General features: G+C 45.6%; 2 protein-coding genes across 5 annotated transcripts in view; one reads left to right on the top strand and one right to left on the bottom strand.

The window, feature by feature from the left end:
- Window positions 1–27,652, top strand: part of Sema5a (semaphorin 5A) — a 567,085-nt gene that overhangs the window by 80,184 nt on the left and 459,249 nt on the right. The gene's annotated exons all lie outside the window — the stretch shown is intronic.
- On the bottom strand, window positions 638–1,617 carry LOC123456371 (armadillo repeat-containing protein 1-like). Of its 2 annotated transcripts, XM_045139349.1 has the most exons (2): window positions 1,276–1,433; window positions 638–1,085 (listed from the first exon to the last, which is right to left on the bottom strand). In XM_045139349.1, the coding sequence occupies exons 1-2, from the start codon at window positions 1,431–1,433 to the stop codon at window positions 701–703; spliced, it is 543 nt and encodes a 180-aa protein (XP_044995284.1). In that variant the 3' UTR covers window positions 638–700. The 2 variants fall into 2 exon arrangements, with proteins under 2 accessions (XP_044995284.1, XP_044995282.1); XM_045139347.1 differs by having other exon boundaries at window positions 638–1,617.

Raw genomic sequence — 27,652 nt, 5'->3', positions numbered from 1 at the left:
GATTAAGTCAACTTTATTTTTTAAAAATATTTTATTTTTATTTATTTATTTGACAGAGAGAGAGAAAAGAGAGAGAGTGAGCGAGCGCCAGGGCTTCCAGCCACTGTTAACAAACTCCAGACTCGTGTGCCCCCTTGTGCATCTGGCTAACGTGGGTCCTGGGGAATCAGAACTGGGTCCTTTGGCTCTGTAGGCAAATGCCTTAACTGCTAAGCCATTCTTCCAGCCCCCAAGTTTATTCTTTATGCATGAAGGCTAATGAAGACCCACTGAGTTCTGTTAAAAAATTAAACATTTCCATTGCAATAGCATAATAACCATATTCACTGGGTAAACATCAAGCCATATTCAGGTCCTACACTGCCACCTGATAGATAACTGTTTAACAACTCCAAGCTGTAGGCTTAAGTCTTTGCAGAAAAGCCATCTACTCTTCTGCAGAAAGAATAACACTTCCAGAGTTAAAGTGTTGGTTCCGTTTCTAGCAGACCAATCCCTCTCACGCTAGGGACACCAACCCCACAAACCATGTCCATTTGAACTAAAGTAGGGACTCCCAATGTCCCTCACAGGGCAGAGGTTTACAATGCAAAGGCCTGCTTCCCAGCCCCCTGCTGTTAAAAAGTTAATTCACCACAACAATGGAAAACTGGCCCCTTGTTGGTTGACATAGTCCTTGAGCCCCAAACTGAAGTTGAAGTCACCAGTAAAATGATCTGGATAAAAAGTCGGCGGCTGTGCTCAGCCAGCTCGCTCCACCCTTTGGGTGTGAGCCAACACGAGACGCTGCTTTGTCCTGTTCCTTTGAGGGACTCTCATCCTCAGGCAGGTAATCGGGCAGCTCTGTGTTCTCTTCTACTTCCACAGGAGTATCTTGGAATGGGACCAGCATCTCTTCCCCACTTCCACGTTTCACAACTTGCTGAGCTTTCATAACCTTGGTTGATGCTATAGCTGATGCCAAAGCCTCTGCTTTCAAATCTGAACGAATTCGCACCACACATCTTTGAACAGCCATTTGAAAAGTAAAGCTAATAACACCTTTAATTTTTAACAAAGCCTCTTCACAAAGATTTCTTCGAGACGTATCATCAAGACCATCTATGTGCAAAACCACTGTTTTGGCACACTTGTTCGTAGTTCCCAGAAAAAACTGAGCTTTCCTTCGACGTGAATTCATTTCATTAAAACTATCACCATCTGCCATGTTGGAAGATTGAAGAATATCATAGATTTCAGAGGCCAGAAGTTTTGTTTCTCCTGGAGTTGTTGTCTTTTGTATAACGTTTTGCAAGCTTAGCATCATACCAAGTTCTCCTTTCATCTTGTCTCTGTTTGCACGACATTCTGCCAAGTATCGAAGAGCAAGCAAAGCTGAGTGCACAACAGGGGAGTTGGGATGGTCCATAAACAAAATCAGGCCAGGCAGACATCCCTGATCTTGGACGATGGCTCTTCTATTTAGTGGATCTGCCGCTAAATCCCGTAGCTGGTTAACTACTGACAGAGCGTCAGGTTCTTCATTCACGGTGGAGGAGGAAGAATTCATCTTCTATCCCATGCACTTGAAATGCTCTTAAAATCTTCTTAAATTCCTCCAGAGCTCTAGGCGTCCAGGGCCCGCTGCACCATCAGGACTACTCCCACGATTGAAGCAGAGGTCCCCGACAGCGCCCAGCGGGCCCCGCGCCCCAGCCGCGGCCTCCAGCACGTCCCGGCCCAACTCCAGGAGCCACAGAGCCTGGGCGCTGGCCAAAAAGTTAATTCACTTTTATGGGCAAGTTTTATCTTATTTTTGAGAGAGAGAGAGAGAATGGGCACGCCAGAGCCTTTCAGCCACTGTGAACGACCTCCGGATGCGTGCGCCCCCTTGTGCGCATGTGTGGCATTGCATGCTTGCATCACTTTTTTGTACTGCCCACCTGAGACCAGGAGATTTGAACATGCGTTCTTGGGCTTTGCCGGCAAGCGCCTTAACTGCTAAGCCATCTCTCCAGCTCTTATGTACAAGTTCTGAATGCTCACAGAGTTTAATATCCAAGGCGGTATTGGATGTTATCGCGTCCACCACCAGAAGATGGACAACAGTGTGTGTTTTCTTGCATTTGAAGGCAATATAGCTCCAGGAAACCTTCTAGTGGGGATATAGTTCACACTTCTAAGAGGAGAAAGCAAGACAGAACAACTTTGCATACTTGTAATGGGAAGAAAATAACTTCCATCCCTTTAACAAAGGCTGTCAGGCCGCTGACTGGAATTTTTCCTCTTTTCTCATTCCCTTGCCCTATGTTTCTTTAAAATGTTTTCTAAATAGAAGACTGCACTGACGATCTCCCTGAAGAAATAACCAGTTAACGATTAATAAATTGTATTCCCAGGGCCCATTCTTGAGGAGTCTTGCCACGATCAAACTAGGCATGTGGGGTAGAGACAGAGGGAAGCTATTATGAAAACGGCGCAGGTTTATGATTTTGCAACTTTTGCATACACGTGCGCACGTGGTGATGAGAGTGTGCTTTGGGTCAGATGTGTACATTTGTATTCATTAGTAGGTATGATCTTCGTAGAGAGGATGTATAGACCTTCCTCGTTTACACTCTGTCTTGCCCACGTACACATCCTCCTTGCAGAAGGGCATTCCCCATCAGAGCGGGGTGCTCGTTGCTGTTCCGCTCCGTATCGTCAAGGTCCTGGTCACCCAGAGTGTGTGGTTTCTGTTGGGGTTCACTCCGGGTGCTTTGTATTGAGGTCTGTTATTCACCTCAATAATATCACGCACAGTGAATTGACTGACGCAAGTTCTCAGCGCTTCACTGCTTATCCCTCCTGGCTAGTCTGTGGTCTGGCAACCCGCGTGGTTGGTTTATTTATTTATTTATTTTTTTAAACTGTTTCCATGGTTTTGCCTTTTCTAGAATGTCTCCTAGTTGGAATTGTATGACATGTAACCTTTTCAGATCAGCTTCTCTCTTAGTGATGTGCATTGAAGGTCACTCATAGCCTTGCAGATAAATTCCTTTTAGTGATAACTAACCTGTCATCATGATCTGGATAGGTGACATTCGTCCATTTATCTGTGAGTAAGATTGTATCTTTGAGAGGGAGTTTCTTTTATGTTGTTTTCTTTTTTTTATTTTTATTTATTTACTTGAGAGTGACAGAGAGAAAGAGGCAGATAGAGAGAGAGAGAGAGAGAGAGAGAGAGAGAGAGAGAGAGAGAATGGGCGCACCAGGGCCTCCAGCCACTGCAAACGAACTCCAGATGCGTGCGCCCCCTTGTGCATCTGGCTAACCTGGGTCCTGGGGAATTGAGCCTCGAACCGGAGTCCTTAGGCTTTACCAGCAAGCGCTTAACCGCAAAGCCATCTCTCCAGCCCATGTTGTTTTCTTTTAAGTAAGGTTTGTTAAAAATGGAAAACAAGGCCTAGAGAGATGGCTTAGTGGTTAAGGCACTTGCTTGCAAAGTCCAGGGACCCATGTTCGACTTTTCAGGTCCCACGTGAGCCAGGCGCACAGAGGTGACATAAACACACAAGCTTGCACATGTGCACAAGGTGACACATGTCTGTAGTTCGATTGCAATGGCTGGAGTCCCTGGCATGCCAATTCTCTCTGTCTCTCATAAAAAGTTAATAAAAAACTGGGTGTGGTGGCACATGCCTTTAATCCCATCACTTGGGAGGCAGAGGTAGGTGGATCACCACGAGTTCAAGGCCACCCTGAGACTACATAATGAATTCCACGTCAGCTTGGGCTACAGTGAGATCCTACCTCAAAAAAAAAAACAAAAAAAACCCCAAAAAGTTAATTAAAAAAATGGAAAGCACATGGTTGTATGACAGATATATAAGATTTAATGAGAGGGTGAGATGGGATTTGTCATCGCTTAGGGTACAAATCTCCAGGCCTTCTGTGAGGATATTTCTAGAAAGGTTGGAAGACTCACACTTCGTGTGGGTGGTGACCGCCCCGTGGTCTGGGATCCTTGACTAAATCAGAGGAGAAAACAGTCAGAGCCATTCATGCCTCTCTGAAGATCCCTTGTGATTAACTGACTCACAATCCTGTCGCTATACTTTCTCGGCCATGATAGATTGTACCTTCCAACTGTAAGTCAATCCCGCTTTCTTTCCCTAAGTGGCTTTGGTCAGGTGTTCTGTCGCAGCGCTGGGAAGTACTGCAGAGAATGTCGGGTGGGTGTTGAGGCAGTCGGGTGGTCCGGGTCCAGTTCTCTTGTATTTTAACTTCTTGCTCCAGCTACAAGGAATACAGGACCCCCATTCAGCTAGCTAGCGGGGTCTCCCTTTGGCCCAAGGTACTAATTTTATAATGAGTAACAGACGTACACCAATGTCACATATTATTAGCACTTTCCATTTATGTGAGCTTCGGCACATTTCTTATTCTCCCTCACCTCGCTAACAATGTGTGCTTTTCGATGGCGAATGAATGATCGTGGTTTTCCGTGGAACTCTTAACTTTCTAACATGTGATTCACGTTCCCCATTGCCTTTCTCGGCATCCACCCCCCCCCCCCCCATCAATACAGCCTTAGGAGACATGTTTATCTGTCTCATTTCCCCAGTAGATTCCCCAGAGCCTAGAAAAGTGTCAGGCCTGATGGGCTCTTCTAGCTGATGGATGTATGAAATACCAGAAAAACAGATGGGTTGATGGAAGCTGTTGTCCCATTGTGTTCAAATGCAGAGAGAAGAAATAAGAAGTGCTTGTCTAGTAATTGAGAACACTACTGGCAAATCAGTTAATTTTCCTTTTTTTTTGGTTTATTTGTTTTCCAAGTAGGGGTCTCACTCTAGCCCAGGCTGACCTGGAATTCCCTATGTAGTCTCAGGATGGCCTCGAACTCACAGCGATCCTCCTACCTCTGCCTCCCGGTGCTGGGATTAAAGGCGTGCGCCACCACGCCCGGTTCTCAGTTAATTTTTTTAAAAATGTGGTTCCTGCTCTTTATCTATAGATTTATTGATTTAGGGTGTCCATTCTTTTTTGTTCAATTTTTATTTATTTATTTGAGAGCGACAGACACAGAGAGAAAGACAGATAGAGGGAGAGAGAGAGAACGGGCGCACCAGGGCTTCCAGCCTCTGCAAACGAACTCCAGACGCGTGCACCCCCCTGTGCATCTGGCTAACGTGGGACCTGGGGAACCGAGCCTCGAACCGGGGTCCTTAGGCTTCACAGGCAAGCGCTTAACCGCTAAGCCATCTCTCCAGCCCAAGGGTGTCCATTCTTGACTGTAGCACCATCTAGCGTGTTCCCCAATCACCAGGGTACTGCCTTCCTTTCTGATAGGTGATTGGCAGTGTCAAGAAAAGATTTCTTCTAATTGTTCTTAACTTGCATTTATTATTGTTTTTCTTTTTCACAGTGCTGACCTAAAGGTGGCCCGATTGAAAGGGGACCGTAGGAACGGCACCCTGACTTCAGAGCCTTTGGTAGTGCTCGGGGCTAGTGAATAAACTTCTTAAATGTTTCTCGAATATTTGCCTTTTGAAATATTTCACCCGCACGTGCACATAGTCCAGCGTATGGATTCTGCATGTAGTGTGACCGCACATATGAAGTGGCCACGTGTACTGCACATCTGTGTCGGCTGAGTGTTGGCGTGTGCCTGGTGCTCATGGGAGCATGAGTCTCAGCTTTCAGGTCAGGTCTCTTGGGGGAAACTGAGGCAAAGAAGCACGTGTGCTTCATTTATGGCTCCCACTCTACCGAGATGAACTTGACACTGTCATGATTTAAGTGCTGGCCATGTTCCGTAGATAACCACTTAGGGCTGTGGCTCCTTGTTTTTTTTTTTTTAATATTTGTATTTATTTATTTATATTTATTGGACAGAGAACTAGGGAGAGAGAGACAATGAATGGGTGTGCCACGACCTCCAGACGCATGCACACCCTTGTGCATCTGGCGAACGTGGGTCCTGGGGAATCGAACCTGGCTCCTTTGGCTTTGCGGGCAAACGCCTTAACCGCTGAGCCACCCCTCCAGCCCGGCTGCTTGTTTTTGTTTTGTTCCGTCGCTGGGTTTCGGTGAACATCCCTCACGAGGTGAGACAGAATAGCCAGACTGTAATCTTTTGTTTACCCGGAAGAAGATAGTTGGAAGTCAGGCCACTGTGAAAGTGCAGACAATATCAACATTGACCATAGGAGCCACTTACCCAGCCTGGAGTTGTGAGAATCTGAAGAAAGGAAGTCTCACGAAGGGCACACTTAATGTCAAGTCCATTTCTCCCTTGGTAGGCCCCTTAGGCTAGTGGAATTCAGGCAAGAGGACCCCGTTCTCAGAAGGCGGTGTGGGATTACGCGTCAGCCTCGGAGCCTTGTAGACCACCTATTTTGAGAGCTGCATGTGGCCCCTCCACGGCAGCCTGTGTGGGCAGAGAAACGGAATACTGGAGACCATTCATCCATCTATTTCATATCTGTGCTAATGGCTGCTTCTGATGCCACATAAAGTAAAGTAGCGATGGTAAGGTATAATTTCAGTCTAAAATTATTTTGAAAGGTTCTTTTCGTAAGACAGGAAAACAAATAATGGGTCATGCAACAGAAAAAAAAAAAAGATCCTGTATTTTCATCATTTCCTTTTCAGTCTTGAAAATCTGATTTCTGGCCTCCAAAAGCTGCAATTTAAGGGTGGGTTATGCAAAAACAGAGCTTGGGTCCATTTAAATAAGACACACTGCCTTTACCTTTGATTTTCTTTGCTCTGTCAGGCCTTATGTGAAGTCAAAATTGGGCCTTTAAAAAAATTGCTTCCAAACTACAAACCTGGCCATTTAAAAAAAAATTAGTTTATTTATTTATTTTTAAATGTTTTTTGTTCATCTTCATTTATTTGTTTGATAGTGACAGAGAGACAGGGAAAGAGGCAGATAGAGAGAGGGAGAATGGGTGCGCCAAGGCTTCCAGCTATTGCAAATGAACTCCAGACACGTGCGCCCCCTTGTGCATCTGGCTAACGTGGGTCCTGGGGAATCGAGCCTCAAACCGGGGTCATTAGGCTTCGTGGGCAAGCGCTTAACCGCTAAGCCATCTGTCCAGCCCTTAAACCTGGCCATTTTTAATGCAAATGAGCAGAAGGAAGGACAAGCTTACTTAGCACATGAATTTATTATGAAGAAATTGGTTCAGACAGTTGTTATATACTTTTGATCATTTTTGTCTTCGTATGGTCTCAGCCAGGAATTCAATTTATTTGAAGAGCAAGTTAGTGTGTTTCCTGTCTATGGCTGTGTATCCTTAGCATGTTTGTTTCTGGTCATGTGGATAGTATGCCAACTGGCTCCCTTGTGTATCATAGCAGGAAGAGAGACTCCCCCCCAGTATATGGGTATAAGGAATAGCTAACGAAAACTCAATGTCGAATAGCAAACAAGGAGAGATTGTGAGAGGCGCTTGACACCATTGCACTTACAGCAAATCCTCCACTGGGTACCTTGTTAGGTAGAAATTTGCACTTTGATAATGTTAGAAAATCACTATGCGGGGTAGAATAACTATTCCCATCAGAGCTGTTTCTTGCTCCAGCTCAAGAGCGCTTCTTTTTTATTTTAAGTGTGAAATACCCACTTCACACTTCAAAGAAAAATCCCAATAGAATGTTTGTGACCATTGCTATTTAAAGAGTGACTTTCCTTAAAACTTGTGATGCTTAAGGTGAAGACTACAGACCGCATGTCGTCACCACGTTGGCAACCTGTGTGCCGTTCCCAAGCACATCTGTCACCATCTGCATACATTCCTTTAGCTCCTCTCTAGCTTGTGCTGCTTGCCTCCCTTGGCCTGTGTCCTAGGAGGGATCCTGAAGGGACATGGTTGACGGCTATACTAACATTGTGTTCTTTTTGCCCAGTTGTACAGAGAATGAAAGAAACATTTGTACCGTAGGACAGCACTGCCATTGAGTAATCTTTCTGAAAATGAATTTTATGAAAAAGCTAACCTTTTGTTCTATTTTGAATTATGTTCATTTGAATTCAAGTCATCCACTGGCAGTTCAATTCTGTTTTCAAATCTAGTTTCTCCCACCTGGGCTGAAGCTACTGGGATACTTTTCTTTAATTAATTATTATTATTATTATTATTATTATTATTATTATTATTATTATATATGTGTGTGTGTGTATGTGTGTGTGTGTGTGTGTGTGTGAGAGAGAGAGAGAGAGAGAGAGAGAGAGAGAGAGAGAGAGAGAGAATGGGTGCACCAGGACCTGTAACCATTGCAAATGAATCCAGAGGCACACGTCACCTTGTGCACCTGGATTACGTGGGTTCTGGGGAATTGAACCAGGGTCCTTAGGCTTCACAGGCCAGTGCTCTAACTACTGAGATGTCTCTCCAGCTCCCTGCTGGGAGACATTTTTGATGTAATGGTGACATGTGTTCCTTGTACTTTGGAATGTTGACGAGGCCATCCAGAAAGGGTGTGTGAGCCTTGCCCATGATTTCAGCTGGTAAAACTGGTCTGATTGCATAAAAATGTTAACAGATTCCTCTTTGAAGCTAACCACAAACCAAAAAAAAAAAAAAAAAAAAAAGCAATTAGAAACTTCAGCAATCAAATCCAACAAACGACTGAGCTTATCAAAGATGAAATTTCTAGGATAAGACTACATTGGCTAAAAGTATAGAAGATGGGCTGGAGCGATGGCTTAGCAGTTAAGGCACTTCCTGTGAAGCCTAAGGACCCAGGTTTGATTCTCCAGATCCCATGAAAGGCAGATGCACATGGTGGCACATGCATCTGGAGTTTGTTTGCAGTGGCTAGAGGCCCTGGTAGCCCATTTTCTCTCTCTCTCTCACTCCAAATAAATAAATAAATAAATAAATTTTTAAATGTAAAAGAGCACAGGAAGGTGCCGATGAGATGGTTCAGTGGTTAAAGGCTTGTGCTTTCAAAGTCTTGTGGCCTGGGTTCAATTCTCCAGCCACTCACCCAAAGCTGGACAGGCACCCTCGAACACACGTGTGCACAATAAACACACTTTACACAATGAAGAAAGAACGCAGTAAAATAGTTTATATTAATGTTACATCCAGAACAATGCCTTGTAAAATTCTCTTTTCCCATAATCTTTTAAGCCAAGTGTCAGCGTCAGACATCGCTTACTGGGGTTCTGTTTCCAGAAAAAAAAAAAAAAAAAAAAATCCACTATTGAGAAGAGTTTTGTTCTAGACTAAAACAAGTGAATATGGTAAAATATGTGATCCAGAGAAACACCGTGCCATGTTAAGGAGAGCCTGGGCCTTCTGCACTTTAGAAATCGTTACTAGGAGGACAAGGACTTACATGCGTGTGTGACAGACATGTGACTTACCCAGACGTCGGCAGGAAGCAGATTCAGGGCTAAGATTAACCACCGACTCTCCTGACCTGAGCCCAGTGGTGCGTCGTGCATCACAGAGAGGAGCAAGAATAAGGTGACGCTAGGGCTGGAGGGATGGCTTAGCGGTTAAGCGCTTGCCTGTGAAGCGTAAGGACCCCGGTTCGAGGCTCGGTTCCCCAGGTCCCACGTTAGCCAGATGCACAAGGGGGCGCACGCGTCTGGAGTTCGTTCGCAGAGGCTGGAAGCCCTGGCGCACCCATTCTCTCTCTCTCCCTCTATCTGTCTTTCTCTCTGTCTCTGTCGCTCTCAAATAAATAAATAAAAATTAAAAAAAAAAAAAAAGAATAAGGTGACGCTAGACTGTGAAGTGGGAATTGAGGCTGGGTTTCTTTCGCAGGACGCTCCCTACGTAAAGCCTTGTGTTTTTGCATCTGGAGTCAGATTGTTTGAGTCCCTTCACGCGTCATGCACGTAAGATGTGCACTCCTGTGATCTCACATTTCACGCACGTTGTAAGATGTGCACTCCCGGGATCTCAGGTGCCACACACGCCACAGGACGTGCCCTCTCGTGATCTCACGAGTCACGCACATCACAGGATGCGCACTTGTTGGGCCTCGACCCATCTGGCCGGGCTTAGGAGGTCAGAATGCTAGGAAGTAGAGAACCCCAGGCTCTGAGAAGTGCCTGAAGTGATTGATGTCTTCCCACAGACTATAAGAAAGATCTAGAAGTCCTTTCTTTCTTTACAGCCGCTTCACGCTATGCTTACAAACAATGCTGTTGGATACAAAAGTTACCAAAGCCTGGTGCAATGGTGGCTGGCTTAATCTTAGCACTGGGGAGGCAGAGGTGGGAGGATCACTGTGAGTTCGAGACCACCCTGAGACTACATAGAGAATTCCAGGTCAGCCTGGGCTCGAGCGAGACCCTACCACGAAAAACCAAAAACAACCGAACACCTGAAAGGTGCCAGAAAATATGCCTAGCCAAAAGGAAAACTAAAGATCATTCTGCATTTTACCTCTAAAATGTGAATTCTAAGTATAAATAAGAACAATGAGCTCAGTAATGTTACCATGAAAGCCGGTGACGTTCTGTTTACCAGAGCTTGTTAATATGTTATAATACAACGGGGTCTCATTTACAGTGGCAGCAAGAATTCAAAATGCCAAGGATTAGCTTCAAAAATGAGTAGATTTTTATGGAGAAGGGGAGCAAGGGAAAGACTATGGGAGTAAGTGGGGTGTGTCTCACGTGTTTAGCAGTTGTAAACTCTATGTTTGCTAAAAAATTACACGTAAGCCGGGCGTGGTGGCGCACGCCTTTAATCCCAGCACTCGGGAGGCAGAGGTAGGAGGATCGCCGTGAGTTCAAGGCCACCCTGAGACTACAGAGTTAATTCCAGGTCAGCCTGGGCTAGAGTGAAACCCTACTCAAAAAACCAAAAAACAAACAAACAAACAAAATAACAGGACACTGGGCTGGAGAGATGGCTCAGCAGTTAAGGCGCTTGCTGTCAAAGCCTGATGGCTCCAGTTCGATTCCCCATGTAGAGCCACATGCACCAAGGGGCGCATGCGCCGTTAAGCGCTTGCCTGGGAAGCCTAAGGACCCCGGTTCGAGGCTCGGTTCCCCAGGTCCCACGTTAGCCAGATGCACAAGGGGGCGCACGCGTCTGGAGTTCGTTTGCAGAGGCTGGAAGCCCTGGCGCGCCCATTCTCTCTCTCTCTCCCTCTATCTGTCTTTCTCTCTGTGTCTGTCGCTCTCAAATAAATAAATAAATAAAAATTTAAAAAAAAATTACACTACACATTAACATACAGTAAACTTTATTCTCTTTTCCTCCGTGTGAAATTATTATCTGATTCTCCTCCCATAGTCAAACAAGGGACTTTTCTCTCCCCCTTCCATACTTTTCCCTCTCTCCCGTTGCTGATCCGCCCCCACCAAGCCTGTGAACTTGGCCAAGGTTATCCTTCCCAGTGAGGGAGACGACAACAAAATAGAAAATACCTTTTTAGGGCAGTTGTGAAGATTGAGTTGCCCAGCACACAGAATCTTCAAACAATGCCTGCATTCAGGTTAGACCCCAATACAGATTAGCTTGTTCTCTTTGAATGGTTACATTCCAGATAATTAGTCATCACTTGATTTGTAGTGAACACTCTTTAGCCTTAAAAAAAATTTTTTTTAAAATTTATTTGTTTTAGAGAAAGAGAGAGAGAGAGAAAGAGAGAATGGGCGTACCAGGACCTCCAGCCACTGCAAACGCACTCCAGACACGTGCGCCCCCTTGGGCATCTGGCTTACGTGGGTCCTGGCAAACGCCTTAACCGCTAAGCCATTTCCCCAGCCCCATTCTTTAGTCTTAAGTAAAAGTTGCATTGTTTCATATATTTCTTTACCGTCTGTTGGTGACACTCCCTCACCCCCTGCTTCTTGTGATTCGGTTTTGTCTTATTTCTCTCTGTTCTCCAGATGATTTTCCAGAGAGGACGTAAAATTGACCATCTACGAACTTTTGCATGTCTCCAAGTCAACTTGGACACTAGTTTGTGAAATGAAAGTTCAGGATAAAAAAAAAAACCAAACAACCAAACACAATAGCATTTCCTTCAAAATTTGAAGAGACAACTCTAATGTCTTTTAGCCTTCAAAGTGGTCAGTGGGTCGTGAGGTGAGACGCAGATGGCTGTCTTCTGTCAGGCGATGTTTCCCTTGTCCCTTTAGAAAGCACTCTCGACTGTCTGTCTTTGTTGTTGATCTCTACCATTTTTTTAAATAATTCTTTTGTTTGTTTTTATTTATTTATTTAAGAGTGACAGAGAGACAGAGAGAGAGAGAGAGAGAGAGAGAGGTAGATAGATAGGTAGAGAGAGAGAGAGAGAATGGGTGCACCAGGGCCTCCAGCCACTGCAAATGAACTCCAGACGCGTGCACCCCCTTGTGCATCGGGCTAACGTGGGTCCTGGAGAATCGAGCCTCGAACCGGGGTCCTCAGGCTTCACAGGCAAGCGTTTAACCGCTAAGCCATCTCTCCAGCCCACGCTTTCTTTTTTAATAACTGGCAGTCACCATAGTTAGTCATTCAAAAACACAGTCTGGGGCTGGAGAGATGGCTTAGCGGTTAAGCGCTTGCCTGTGAAGCCTAAGGACCCCGGTTCGAGGCTCGGTTCCCCAGGTCCCACGTTAGCCAGATGCACAAGGGGGCACACGCATCTGGAGTTCGTTAGCAGTGGCTGGAAGCCCTGGCGCGCCCATTCTCTCTCTCTCCCTCTATCTGCCTTTCTCTCTGTGTCTGTCGCTCTCAAAAAAAAAAAAATAAATAATAAAAAAAAACAAAACAAAACTGGGAGCCTAGCTGGGTGTGGTGGCACATGCCTTTTAGCCCAGCACTTGGGTAGGTGGGGGGGGTGGGGGGGAGGGGGGCAGAGGTAGGAGGATCTCCGTGAGTTCGAGGCCACCCTGAGACTATATAGTGAATTCCAGGTCAGCCTGAACTAGAGTGAAACCCTACCTCAAAAAAAAAAAAAAAAAAAAAAACCACAGTCTGCTCCGTTGCATTCTGTTTTCAATATTTCAATATTTCAATATTCAGTGTGGACATTGGCAGGCGCTTTCCTGCCTTTTCAGCCCAGGCACATACACCGATAGCTGACGCTCCTACCAGACACAGGTGGTTGTGGGCGGGGGGGGGGGGGTCCTTGACCAAGGGTCCTGAAGGTGGTTCCCCAGCTATCACCTCCACAGCGTCTCACTCAGGCCTTCTCACGCATGCTCACTTTGAGCACTCTGGAGACGTGGAAGTCTTTCTGTCAGCCTCTCCCAGAAGTTTTCCACTTTCTGTTTGAATACGTGGTTTCTCCACTGAAGTGAGCCCTTTATCTTTCAGAGACTCCTGAAGATTTCTGACCTCTGTGGTATTTTTATCCATATCCTCTCTCCTACCTTCTCAACTTACCCACCCATTTCCAGGATGCGTGAGTGGCAGACTCGGTCCTGTGCTAAAACAGCCATCATGTCCTTTCCTAGGGCAGGCCTTTGGGCTACAAAAGGGTCCACGCAGGTCCCCATGCTGCCAGATAAAATACAGGCTCTTTGGACTTAACAACCTCAGTAAACAATGAAAGGCTGTGTTAGTATGAAGCTGATTTATGTTTATGCTTAAAAACAAGATCTTTCAGAAGTTCACATTGAGCCTAAAAAAAAAAAAAAACCTGTTGTTTATCTGAAACTCTAGCAAACTGCAAACTAATCTTTCAGTTTGCTCCTCCAGAGTTGGGTCCAGATGTGAGAAAGATGTCATACTGCCTGGAGAGGACTTCCAGGGTTGGGACAGGGAGAGACGGACCCCTGCGGGTCCTCAAGGAATCTGAACAGGGTCAAATGAAATCTTAGTTCACCCAGGACTGACTTGCCTGGTATCCGTGAATCTCTTTCTGATTACCAAGTTCAAAATTAACTCTATGGACCTATGAATGAGTTTCTCACAATAAGCATATTGAAATATCACAATAACTAACACTTCTAACGTCCCCGTCATAAAGTCTGAGTTATTTCTGGTACTTGCCTTCAAGTGTGGCATAATTTTTTTTTCCCCACGGTGGTATTAAGACACGTTCCGTAATTACACTCGCAGCATTTCTATTCAGTGTCATTAACCTCAAAGATGTTGAACGTTGACGGTGACGGCTAGGACGTTGCTCACAGCCTCCTGGAGCCGTGCTAGGTAGGAGGACACCACGGTGTGTGTTCCAGAGCTCACGCGAGGAGCTTTTCTATTGTCCCCAGCGTGCATGGGCAGGGAAATAATGGCAATTGCTAATTGCTCTTGACCTAGTTGTCAAGTGGACTGTGAGAACTGTGATTCAACTTTCCTTCACTCTTCTTTAGCTGAGGACCATGGGGGCACATCCCCTTTGGGTGACATTCTTGAAAATGCCTATATATATATATATATATGATTTTATTTTATTATTATTCTCATTAATTTTTTTAAATTATTTTATTTACTTATTTGAAAGTGACAGACAGAGAGAGAAAGAGGCAGAGAGAGAGAGAAAGAGAGAATGGGCGTGCCAGGGCCTATAGCCACTGCCAAGGAACTCCAGATGCGTGCACCCCCTTGTGCATCTGGCTAATGTGGGCCCTGGGGAATCGAGCCTTGAACCGGAGTCCTTAGGCTTCCCAGGCAAGCGCTTAACTGCTAAGCCATCTCTCCAGCCCTTGTTTGTTTTTTTGAGGTAGGGTCTCACACGAGTCCAGGCTGTCCTGGAATTCACTATGTAGTCTCAGGGTGGCCTCGAACTCACAGGCAATCCTATCTCTGCCTCCCGAGTGCTGGGATCAAAGGCGTGCGCCACCACACCCAGCTAGAAAATGCGTATATTTTCAGGTTGGCGTATTGTTTTTTTAAACTGTATTCACATGGTAGCTTGGGCTCTTTCAGCCTTTAGCTTTAATTCGTTTTACTCTTCTGTGACTTGTGAGATAAAATACTGTATAAGTTAAGGGCTTTTGGCTGACAGGTTTCAGGAGCCAGAGCATCCAGAGAGTGCAGAAGTGAAGTTTAGAGTCATGGTGGCAAACCTGTCCAGGAACTCTCCTTGAAGCGGTGAATCACCTGCTCCTTGGGTCTCAACATGCTTCTTGTCGCCTTGTCCTTGCTTTTGATGTACGGCACTGAGGCCGAGCTGGGGCAGGCTTTCAATATGTATGCTGGTCGCTGTACCTGGGCTCATCTGCCCCTGCCTGGGACTGTTACAATTTGATATTCTGTTCTTTCAAACATGTGCAGAGAGCAGACCCAGGGTTGCTAGATGTTTTATGAAGATGGGATGAATAATATTCCATTGGCTGAGAAATAAGACTCAAGGAAGAGAGAGAGAAAGAGAGAGAGAGAGAAAGTTGAGACAAAGAGAAATGCAGACAGAGTGAGGAAAGAACTTAAAAGGGAGAGAGAAAGTAGTGGGAGGCCAAAAACGTATATGGGACAGAGGGAGAGGGAGCTGAGAACAACAGGTTGATAATTCATTATATAAATGCCATCTAGGGGATGCGGAGATTGCTCAGTGGTTGAGGCACTTGCCTGCAAAGTCTAATGACACAGGTCCAGTTACCCAGTACCCATGTAAAGCCAGATGCAGAAAGTGACATATGCATCTGGAGTTTGTTTGCAGCAGCTGGAAGCCCTGTTGTGCCCATTCTTTCCCCCTGCTTCCCTCTTTCCTCTCTCTCTGTGTCTCTGTTTTTATCTCTCTGTCTGCTTGCAAATAATAAATAAAGAACAATATTTTTTTTAAAAAATAAAGGCCAATCTAGAGGCCATTTGTTCATGATTCATGTGTTTGTGAATTGAAATTAATGGCATAATAATATGAAATATTTAATATAATAAGGTCCTTTAAGGTTTGGATTCGTTACTCTGTACTCTTTATAAACTTTTACATTCCCAAGACTTTCACAGAGCTTATTAGAAGAGATCAAGGGAACCAATTGCCAATCACCTTCTTAGAATGAATGCTCATAAAGGCCCAATTGTGCCAATATGTTATGTGACATTTACTGGAGAGATGTGTTTGAGCATCAGGTCACCCCAGATAGTGCACTGATGACAGACCAAAGGAGTAATTCTAGCCCCGTCAAGCTTAATGAACCAGTGAGTTTATTGGGGTCACTTACAAAAGCAGGGGTGACTTTTGGGCAACTGTATCCCATCAGGGATGCCAACTCACAGAAGCTCGCTGTCTGGAGCTCCTCCCCCCCCCCCCCACCGTATAACTCACAGGGGGCTCTGTGTGGGATTCTTCTGTACCCTAGCAATTGTTCCCTGCTTGCATGACCCCCAGGACAGGCCTTAAAGTCTGGTCACTTTGGTGAGTTTTCTTAGTCTTATGAGTCTCCCTCCTCCTGGACGGGGTATTTCCATTCAGAGCAAAGAGCTATGCAATGGTGCAGGTCCCTTGGTCTCACTGCTTTACCATCACACTAACTTTAAGTTGCTTCGTGGTTAATACTTCCTCCGACGTGGTGAGCAGGTTTTCACAAATCTCTCCCCACTTGCGTGTTCACTGACACCGCGTTGGTATGCAGAAAGAGGCCACGGAACACGAAACGCTGTAAACACTAAGTTAGAAGTGCGTCTGCTGCTGTCAGAGAGCAAGTTATGAAATTCTAACCAGCACACCCTAAGGTGCCCCTCGCCTCATTCCAGTGGCCTTTGGGTGTCCACTAAAGCCTGTCTTCTCCCCCACTCTATGGAAGCCCACTTTAGAAAAGGTCTTGTGTTTTAAAAAAAATATTTAATTAATTTATTTATTTGAGAGAGGGAGAGAGAGAGAATGGGCATGCCAGAGCCTCCAGCCACTGCAAATGAACTCCAGACACATGCACCACCCTGTGCATCTGGATTACATGGGTCCTGGGGAATTGAACCTGGCTCCTTTGGCTTTACAGGCAAGCACCTTAACCACTAGACTACTCCTCCAGAACTTTTTTTTTTTGATTTGTTGTTTCTTCAAGGTAGGGTCTCACTGTAGTTCAGGCTGACTTGATATTCACTATATATTCTCATGATGCCCTTGAACTCACGGTGATCCTCCTACTTCTGCCTCCTGAGTGCTGGGATTAAAGGCATGTGCCACCATGCCTGGCTGTCTTGTGTGTTTTTTAATTTTTCTCTCTTCCTTCATCCAGAACTTATTTACCCTGAATTCCATTCCTACAAACTCCTGCTTTGCTTTAGAAGGTCTTGATTTTCCTTAATCAAGGTCTTGTGATTGTTTTAACTCAATGGGATCATTTTTCCATGCCTGCATTTGAAGACGTGGATCTCCTGAGCTTTTTGAGTAGCATAAATCCTTAAATGAAAGGCACACATTAATCCTCACTGCCCCTCTCTGTTCTTGACTAGTTGTAAACAAACTGAGAGGGTTGGGAAGGTAGCTAGCTCAGTGATATTTGTCTAGCAAGCCCAAAGCTCTGGGCTCTGGGTTTCAAACCTAGGAGGTCAAGACGGGGGAAAAGGCAGAGGAAAAGAGAGAGGTAAAACACATAAAGAGAGGGAGAGTTGACAGATAATTTTTTTGGGGGGGGCAGGAATTGGAAAATGTAGTGAAGAGCTGCTGCTCTTGATATTTCTTTATAGAATCAGCCGTGTACTTTCAGAAAAACAAACGTGTATTGGGGAAATGATTCTAAGGTTGAGCTCCATCAAGGGGCTTTGGCTGACTCCGTGTCTCCAGAGAACCTGTGGTGGGTCTGTTCCTTGTGTTTAGATAATGAGAATAAGGGACGTCTTACTGGACACCTGCCAGTGGCCTTGCTGTGAGATTGTGGTTCTAAGGTCTATGCCCTATGTCAGAGAGGGAGTTTCTGAATGAACAAATAAGATAAAAAATATGGATTAAAAAAACTGCAAATGGGGCTGGAGAGCTGGCTTAGCAATTAAGGCATTCCCCTGTGAAGCCTAAGGATCCATGTTCGACTTTCCAGAACCCACGTAAGCCAGATGCACAGAGGTGAGGCAAGCGCAAGGTTGCACATGCCCATTAGGTGGTGCAAGCATCTGGAGTTCATTCGATTGCAGTGGCTGAGGCCCTGGTGTGCCAATTCCCTCTCTGTCTAAAATTAAAAATTAAAAACAAAAAAGCTACAAATGGAAGAGCTATGATGCTAAGCTAAGGAAAACATCTCCAGTAGCTTAGGCAGAGATCTCTAGATCCGTCCCAGTGAACAAGACTGACTAGGTTCAGATTTTCTTCCCCCCAATGACAATCAATGTGGCTGTGATTTGCCCTGAGCCATCACGGGGTGACTCATTCCCCATAGTGACCTAGAGCTAGGAACAGAGCATCAAGTGGGTCTCCCTCAGGGGCTCACAGAAGATTTCAAACCACAAGCTAGGCAAGAGCATGGTAGGGTCACTGTGCTGCATAGATATCGCATGCCATGTCATCCGGCTCTTAGTGGCTGTGATGAGATTGTTCATCGCTGCAAGCAATAAACTCTGAAGGTCTAAAGTGTGTCAGTGGCTCTAAAATTTACCTGATACAATTCCTCCCTGCCTGGGCTTGATGGAAATGAGGAGGAGTTGACACCAGACAGCACAAGGGTCTAATTTACAGGCCTCTCCATGCGCCCGTCTGCTCCGGGCAAGGCATGTGTTAGTTATGAGCTTGCCTCTTTCATCAGCCTGGTTTTCCCGCCTCTGCATCGCTCTTAATGCACATCTCCCAGCTGAATGCAAGGCCCTGAGAACAGATTTGCGATGCGCAATTTTCCCGATTAATTGAAGAATACATGAAACTTACTCATACTCCCTAAAGTGGAGTTGCCACCAAAACATGTCTAATTGGCTAAATAAATAACTCTGAGGTTTCATGCCTGCAGCCTTTCCTTTATTGAATTATTAATGCTCTGTCCCGTACAGATCCGAAGCTGCTAATGACTGCTTTGCCCTGGGCGGTTAATATTCTCCCATCAGTTGTAAATTGTTCTGATGACTTGACTTTGCTAACGGGGAACTTAACGTTATTGGCTCAGCTTTCAAAACATCCTGGGATTCAAGAACATTCGGAAATTAAGCCATCTTCTGCATTGTGTTGGTTATTAGGGTTTTTTTTTTTTTTTTTTTTTTGAGGTAGGGTCTCACTCTAGTCCAGGCTGACCTGGAATTCACTATTGAGTCTCAGGGTGGCCTTGAACTCATGGTGATCCTCCGTGTGCCACCACGCCCGGCTAATTTTTGTTTAATGTACTTGCAAGGAGAGAGGGACTGGATACAGGGTGACAATGGGTGCAAACCAGAGGCTTCCAACCACCGCAAACTCCAGACACACGCACCACTTTGTATATCTGGTTTTACGTGGGTCCTGGGGAATGGAACTCAGGCCATCAAGTTTTGCAGGCTGAACCAGCACTGGATTTTTTTTTTTTTTTTAATACTCAATGTAAAATATATCTGGTTGTTTCCCAATAGTCTAAGCCAGTGGTTCTAAAGCCAGGGTCATTTTGTATCCTTAGGGATATTCATCTACAGACAGTTGAAGCTTGTCACCATTGGTGCACGGCTGTAGTATTGGTGTCTAACGAGCAGAGAACAGATGGTGTTTTTGCTTGTTTGTTGAGGCAGGGTCTCACTCTAGTCCAGGCTGACCTGGACTTCATTATGGAGTCTCAGGGTGGCCTTGAACTCACAGTGATCCTCCTACCTCTGCCTCCCGAGTGCTGGGGTTAAAGGCGTGTGCTAAAATCATTTTTTAAAAGACTTATTATTTATTTGTTTATTTATTTATTTATTAGAGACAAGGTTGGGGAGAGCTAGAGAGAGAGAATGGGCATGCCAGGGCCTCTAGCCACTGCAAACGAACTCCAGATGCACGCGCCACCATGTGCATCTGTGTTACGGGGGACCTGGAGAATCAAACCTGGGTCCTTAGGCATTGCAGGCAAGCACCTTAACCACTAAGCCATCTCTCCAGCCCTATTTTTTTTTGAGGTATGGTTTCACTCTAGCTCAGGCTGACCTGGAATTCACTATGTAGATTCAGGGGTGGCCTCGAACTCATAGCGATCCTCCTACTTCTGCCTCCAGAGTGCTGGGATTAAAGGCGTGCGCCACCACGCCCCGATTCAACAGATGTTTTCATAGGCGATGGGACTGTGCTCCGTTGAAGGATCTGCTTTCATATGTCAACAGTGTTAGGGTTGAGAACCTGTTGTAAACACAGGTTCTAAACAGGGAGAAAAGCGGAAAAGGAAGTTTTGCCCATTCTTTGATGCAAACAGTGTTTTATGAGCTGAGCTGGTGATAGAGGGGGCTGGTGGGAATGGCCAGTGGTGCCCGCAGCCTTCAGCATCCCTTGGTGGAAGTGGCATTAGTGAGGGTATCACCCTCTACATGGATTCCCACCATGAGGCTCTAACTAAGCAAGGCAAGTGCATTGTGCTCATAGCTTATGGTGGGGGCGTGGCAGAAATACGAGGTGTGTATCTCCTTAGCTTGGGAGAACTGCTTGGGATTGGAACGAGAGCTTTGGACTTTGGAATACTAGCTTGTGCATAGTGAGCTGCCTTGGGGATGCAGCCCGCCCGGTCTGAAGGTGAAATTCACTGATGTTTCATAGACCCTTCACACACGTAGGTGATGTGATGTAATATATTTTGGGGCACACCTGGACTTCAACTGCATCCTGTCACTTGAGGCCAGGTGTGGAGTTTCCAACGTGTGGTGTCATGATAGCGGCCAAAAGGTTTCATAGCATTTTGGAATTTTAGATTAAGAAGGCTGGTCACCCCGACACCCGAAGAGGGATTTTACACTTGCTACATCTCCTCTCCAGAAATCAGTGATACCATTTTGGGGCTTTACTAAAATGCATGGCACCTCACAAGGATTTTTCTACCCATACAGTATTGGCTGCATTTAATCATAGCCAAAAGGCCAAGAAGCAATGACGGTAGATGGAGAACTGAGGCTCAGAAATGGTGAGGATTCTGTGTGCGCCCCTGAATCGCTCTCATCTGCTGTGGCCTCCGTTCCTGACAGTGAGGAGCTCCGCTATTCCTGGTGATCATGAGGTTTTTGTTTATTTTTATTTATTGATTTCAGAGTGACACACAGAGAAAGAGGCAGAGAGAGAGAGAGAGAGAGAGAGAGAGAGAGAGAGAGAAGGGTGCACCAGGGCCTTCAGCCACTGCAAACGAACTCCAGACATGTGCACCCCCTTGTGCATCTGGCTAATGGGGAATGGAGCCTCGAACCGGGGTCCTCAGGCTTCACAGGCAAGCGCTTAACCGCTAAGCCATCTCTTATTGCAGGTTATGGTAAGGATGACGAGAGTGCATCAAACTGATGTGTGGAACATGTATTTAAAGAAAAATAATCCCAGCACTTGGGAGGCAGAGGCAGGAGGATCGCCTTGAGTTCAAGGCCACCCTGAGACTCCATAGTGAATTCCAGGTCAGCCTGGGCCAGAGTGAGACCCTACCTCAAAAAACCAAAAAGAAAAAAGAAAAATAATCGGGTCATTTATGCATAGGCTCGGGTTAGGTGAGGGAAGATTTGGGCCAACTTGGCCAAGGGGTGGGGTTGTCCGGGCTCTATGTGGGCAGCAATCCACAGAATCTTCTGCCCAGAGGGCACCTTCTCTTCCACATCTCTCCTCTGTGTTAGTTACTCTCAGCAAGTACAAAAGGCAGCCAGTAGCAAAAGCTACTGGCATTCATGCATAAAGAAATGAACTATCGGGCTGGAGAGATGGCTTAGCGGTTAAGGTGCTTGACTGTGAAGCCTAAGGTCCGAGGTTCGATTCCCCAGGACCCCATGTAAGCCAGATGCACAAAGTGGCACACGCATCTGGAGTTCGTTTGCAGTGGCTGGAGGCCCTAGTGCCCCCATTTTCTCTCTCAAATGAATAAATAAACAATAAAAAAGTTATTTTAAAAAAAGAAATGTACTATCAAGCCGGGTTTGGTAGTACATACTTTTAATCCCAGCACTTGGGAGGCTGAGGTAGGATAATTGCTGTGAGTTTGGGGCCAGTCAGGGACTATAGAGTGGACTCTAGGTCTGCCTGTGCTAGAGTGAGACACTACTTCAAAAAACACAATAAAAGGAACCTAAGAAATGTACAATCAACTAGTTTTTTAAATCTTTTATATGAACAAAGGTTCATTTTTTTTAAGGGAAAAGTAATGGGGAAGTAGTCATTGTGTGTAAGGGTTGATGTTTCTTTTTTTACTTGTTTTGTTTATTTATTTGAGAGAGAGAGAGAGAGAGAGAGAGAGAGAGAGAGAGAGAGAGAGAGAGAGAGAGAATGTACACACCAGGGCCTCCAGCCACTGCAAACGAACTCCAGACGCGTGCGCCCCCTTGTGCATCTGGCTAACGTGGGTCCTGGGGAATCGAGCCTCGAACCTGGGTCCTTAGGCTTCACAGGCAAGCGCTAAGCCATCTCTCCAGCCCCAAGGGTAGATGTTTCTATAACAGCCAATGGTGTGGATTAAGAAGACTCTGTAGGGCTGGAGAGATGGCTTAGTGGTTTAGTCACCTGCCTGCAAAACCAAAGGACCCAGCTTCAGTTGCTCAGGACCCACGTAAAGCCAGATGCCTGAGGAAGATCTTATGTCTAGAGTTCATTTGAAGCCATTGAAGGCCCTGGCATGCCCATTCTCTCTCTCTGTCTCTCTCTCTTTCTCTCTCTCTCATTCAAATACATAAGTAAATGAATAAAATATTTTTAAGAATTTATAAAAAGAAGCCTCTATATTCCTTAGTGGACCCGGCAGTTCTGCAACTTAACCTTGCCCATTTAATCGTTCCAACAGCAGGTGCTCATGACTTTTCAGAGTTTAACTAGTGGGCGCACACCCTGAATGTCCACAGGTAGGGTCCTGGTTAAATGAAGTCAGGAGTAAGAGGACCTCTGCATAGAACAGGTGGCCAGTTTTGCAAACAGGAAGCAAGGTGTTTTATTGAGAGATCAGAGCATGTTTCAGAAAAAGACCCACAGCCTAAACTCTTGTGTGTGGGTTTTTTTTTTGGTTGGGGGGGCTCTGTACAATGATGACGGTTTGAAAATTGTCTGCCTTATCAACTTTCATTTTCTGCTTCTGAAAAGTTAACTGGATTTGGATTTGTAAGTTTAAAAGCAACTCTTGATTGAGGGCTTGTTTCTTGAGAATCTATTAATTTCCAGGTCCTTTGCTCACATTGGTAACACAATGTAAAATGAGGTAATTTTCGTGATATTTAGTAGGGAACTTTTAACAGTGCTCATGCATATTTACCTATTCTATATTTCAATCCTTCCTTCTTTCCTTCCCTCCCTCCTTCCTTCCTTCCTTCCTTCCCACCGTCCTTCTTTCCCTCCTTTCTTCATTTTTTTCTTTCCTTTCTCCTTCCTTTCCTTCCTACCATCTTCCTTCCTTTTCTTTTCTTTGTCATGTGCATGTGTCTAATGAAGTATATGTGAGTTATACATGTATGTATGCAGATGCGTGTGCCCCTTCCAAATGCACACAGAGGTCAGAGGAGAACGTCTGGTGTCACCACGTCTCCCTTCCTTATGCACACAGAGGTCAGAGGAGAAAGTCTGGCATCCACCCTCCATTGCTCATCTGCATCTTCCCTTGAGGCAGATCCTGTCACTGACTCAGGAGTTTGCTGTTTGCACAAATGCCATCAGTTCTCTGGTCTCTGCTTGCTCTCACAGTGGGGTGACAGGTGTGTGTGTGTGGCCAGGCCCAGCTGCTTACAGGGGTGCTGGAATATTGAACCCGGGACCTCTCCAGCCCTCATGTTTGGGCAAGAAGTCCTCTTACCCACTGAGCCATCTCTGCAGCCACTTCTTAGTTACTTAGAAAACATTTTTTTTCCTGGACAATTAGGTAGTTAGGTTGAAAAGAACCGTCATTTGAGATTATGGAGGTGAATTAGTCAGGCATTTGCCCTGGCCTGAAATTCTCACATCAAAGGATATAGTCAAGCGTACCTGCCATGGAGACTAAGAAGGGCAAGGCCCTGTTTCAAAGTCCACTTAAGGAATTGGACCATACGCAGTGAACCTGACATACGGGCTGTGGAGGGACTGCACACCGTCAGAATTGTCCTAGTGATGCTTCTGAGTATAGGAAGAGCGAGAATTAAAAGAACGGGGGCTGGAGAGATGGCTTAGTGGTTAAGCGCTTGCCTGTGAAGCCTAAGGACCCTGGTTCGAGGCTCGGTTCCCCAGGTCCCACGTTAGCCAGATGCACAAGGGGCGCACGCGTCTGGAGTTCGTTTGCAGAGGCTGGAAGCCCTGGTGTGCCCATTCTCTCTCTCCCTCTACCTGTCTTTCTCTCTGTGTCTGTCGCTATCAAATAAATAAATAAATAAAATTTTTTTTTAAAAAAAAGAACCGTGGTTAGTTCAAACACATCATGTCTGGAAGTAGAAGGGTTACTGCTTAAAAAAAAAAAAAATGGGTGGGGGCTGGAGAGTTGGCTCAGCCATTAAAGTGCTTGCCTGCAAGGCTAAAGGATTCAGGTTCGATTCCCCAGCAATCCGCTTAAGCCAGATAGATGCACAAGGTGGCGCATGTGTCTGGAGTTTGCAGTGGCTGGAGGCCCTGGGGACCCTATTCTTGTCTGTCTGCCTCCCCTCCTCTCTCTTTCCTCCATCCCTGTCCTTCTCCCTGTCTTTGTCAAATCAATAAACATTAAAAAACAAAAACCAATGGGCCATGAGTGTTTTGAGTGAGGGGCAAGGCAGGGGCCACATGACAAGGAAGTCCTGCCCTGTTGCCACGGACGAGGAGGGTGGAAAGAACCATTTGTTTTGTCATGAAAGTGGTTCTTTTTTTTTTTTTAATTTTTGTTTATTTTTATTTATTTGAAAGTGACAGAGAGAGAGAGAGAGAGAGAGAGAGAGAGAGAATGGGCGCGCCAGGGCCTCCAGCCACTGCAAACGAACTCCAGACGCGTGCGCCCCCTTGTGCATCTGGCTAACATGGGTCCTGGGGAACCGAGCCTTGAACCGGGGTCCTTAGGCTTCACGGGCAAGCGCTTAACTGCTAAGCCATCTCTCCAGCCCCCATGAAGGTGGTTCTTAGAGGCAAAACCGATTAGCTGTGAGATGAAGACCAATTCTGCAGTGCCTTGCTCACAGTGGGTGTCTCTTCCCTTCTACCTCCTTCGCGAGCCTAGAAATCTATAAATGTTGTGCTGTCTTTCTGGTGCAATATCTGATTTCAAAACAAAAAAAAAAAAGTTGAGAAATATGCGCTTCTCACATATGCCCATTAATCTTGGTTTCTTTCGAGCGGGTTTCCACATCCTGGTGGGGGGAAGGTGCCATCCACAGCTGGGTGTCCGGCTCCTCTGGTACCCTGCTAACTTTACAGATGTTTTGCTTCAGCCTGGGCCACGGGCTCCCCAGGTGTTCAGGGCTGCTTTTCTAGAGATGGTTCCACACACCCTTTAGGCTCGATGACCAGTCTGATCTTTGGTTGGTATCCAACCTCAAGAGACCAAGCTCTCCTTTGATCCTGGCTGCCTATATTAGCGCTTCTGCTGCCCTTTCCACCATATTTCTCTTACTAGAATGGCTGGGCTTGCTATTTATTTATTTATTTGAGAGCAACAGACAGAGAAAGAAAGAGGAAGATAGAGAGAGAGAGAGAGAAAATGGGCATGCCAGGGCCTCCAGCCACTGCAAACGAGCTCCAGACGCGTGCGCCCCCTTGTGCATCTGGCTAACGCGGGTCCTGGGGAATTGAGCCTTGGACCGGGGTCCTTAGGCTTCACGGGCAAGTGCTTAACCGCTAAGCCATCTCTTCAGCCCTAATTGTATATATTTTATGTATGTAATATACACTCGCTTCTGAATAATAATTCTAAATAGACAATAGATAAGAAGGAAATGTACTACAGTGATAACACTATCTTTTGGTGATTAGATTCTGAATTTTTTTTTCTGTTTTGAAAGGAGTTTTTTGGGGGGTTGGGGAGAGGGCTCAGCAGGTGAGGCATGAGGAGCTGACTTTGATCCCTAGCACCCATGTAGAAAGCTAGGTGTGGCCACACATGCCCGTCACGTGGGTGCTGAGGTGGGGTCGAGATGGGAGAATTGCTGGTATGTTCCTCTGGGGTCTGTGTGTGTACACAGGGCACCATTGGGCACCTCTTGGCTGGTTGTGCATGCAGGGTTGTTCAGCAGCTGGGTAAAGCCACTGATGAATTTTCTCACACAGCAGCCTGCGTGGCATTTCCAGCACTATATCAGCTAGCCAGGAGGGTGGAGGCTTCCAGCCCAGTCCTGGCTAGATTTCTGACTGTCCTGCTATGAGGCATAAGTTGTCTTCGGCAATAGGGATGCAGGATTTGGGGGCTCTGGAGGTGGGGGTTCCCCCAAGTTTATGAACACCTAATATTGGGTCTTGTCCCATTTTAAAAAATATTTTATTTTATTTTATTTATTTATTTGACGGAGAAAGAGAGAGAATGGGTGCTCCAGGGCCTCCAGCCACTGCAAAACGGACTCCAGATGCATGTGCCACCTTGTCCATCTGGCTGACGTGGGTCCTGAGGAATCGAACCTAGGTCCTTTGGCTTTGCAGGCAAACGTCTTAACTGCTAAGCTGTTCCTCCAGCCCAGGTCCTATCCCATTTTTAACAAAGAATTGATGTAAATTTACTCGAGAAGGATAAATTATGAATTACTACATGTATGAGGGGAGGAATCACAGATTTGGGGTTTGTTTAAGGTAAGTTGGGGTCTAGGAAAAAGGCTTGAGCAGTCATGAGCAAAGCAGTCAACATGCACCCATGTGGAAAGCACTGCAGAGTCTGTGAGATTCGTCGGAGAGAAATGGAGGGTTTTGTTTTGTTTTGTTTTTTGTTTTTTGAGGTAGGGTCTCACTCTAGCCCAGGCTGACCTGGAATTCACTATGGAGTCTCAGGGTGGCCTCGAACTCTCAGCGATCCTCCTACCTCTGCCTCCCGAGTGCTGGGATTAAAGGCGTGCGCCACCACGCCCGGCAGAAGTAGAGGTTTTTGAGGAAAGACTGTAGTTGAGCAACAACTTTACAAAGACTCCCTCTCTCTGTCTCTAATAAATAGATAAAAATAGATTATATATAAAAAAAACCTCTCAAAGTTGGGTGTGGTGGTGCATGCCTTTAATCCCAGCAGCAGTAGAAGGATTGCCGTGAGTTCAAGGCCACCCTGAGACTATATAGAGAATCTCAGGTCAGTCTGGGCTAGTGAGACCCTACCTCAAAACACCAAAAAAAAAAAAAAAAAAAAAAAAAAAACCAACAGCACGTACTGCCCTGCTTTCTCAGAAAATGCATAGGGAAAGTTCCCCAGAGGATGGATGCTTTTAGAAAAACGGAAGGATCCTTGTTTATATGTTGAGAAGCAAAAGCAATGAGTTCACAACTTCCAGAAGAAAAAACATAGTCTGAATAACAGGCACTGGAGGTCATACCCCGTAAGGAACATGTACTTATTTTACTTAGAGTAACAGGTTTGTTATTTTTCCTACTTTTCTGCATTTTTCCCTTCAAGCGAAATTGAAGTAACAATACACCACAGAGCATTTGTTCTTGAGTCAATGAGATTTCTGGTACCTGTGTCGTTCAGTTGCGTATTTAGTGAGTCTTGTTAAGGGGACACGTACAGTCTTGTTCCAGAAGACTGTTGAGAACAAAAGCGCATTGATTGGCTTATGAAGCTTAATGTCTGTTTTAGATTTTTTTAAAAAAAAAATGTCAATTTTTCGAATTAAACCAGTGACGGGTTACTTTATTT

Source organism: Jaculus jaculus, chromosome 21 (genome assembly GCF_020740685.1).
Source record: "Jaculus jaculus isolate mJacJac1 chromosome 21, mJacJac1.mat.Y.cur, whole genome shotgun sequence".
In the NCBI taxonomy this organism is placed as follows: Eukaryota; Metazoa; Chordata; class Mammalia; order Rodentia; family Dipodidae; genus Jaculus; species Jaculus jaculus.
Note: the sequence above shows the minus strand (reverse complement) of the source record. Positions and strands in the feature narration are given on the sequence as shown.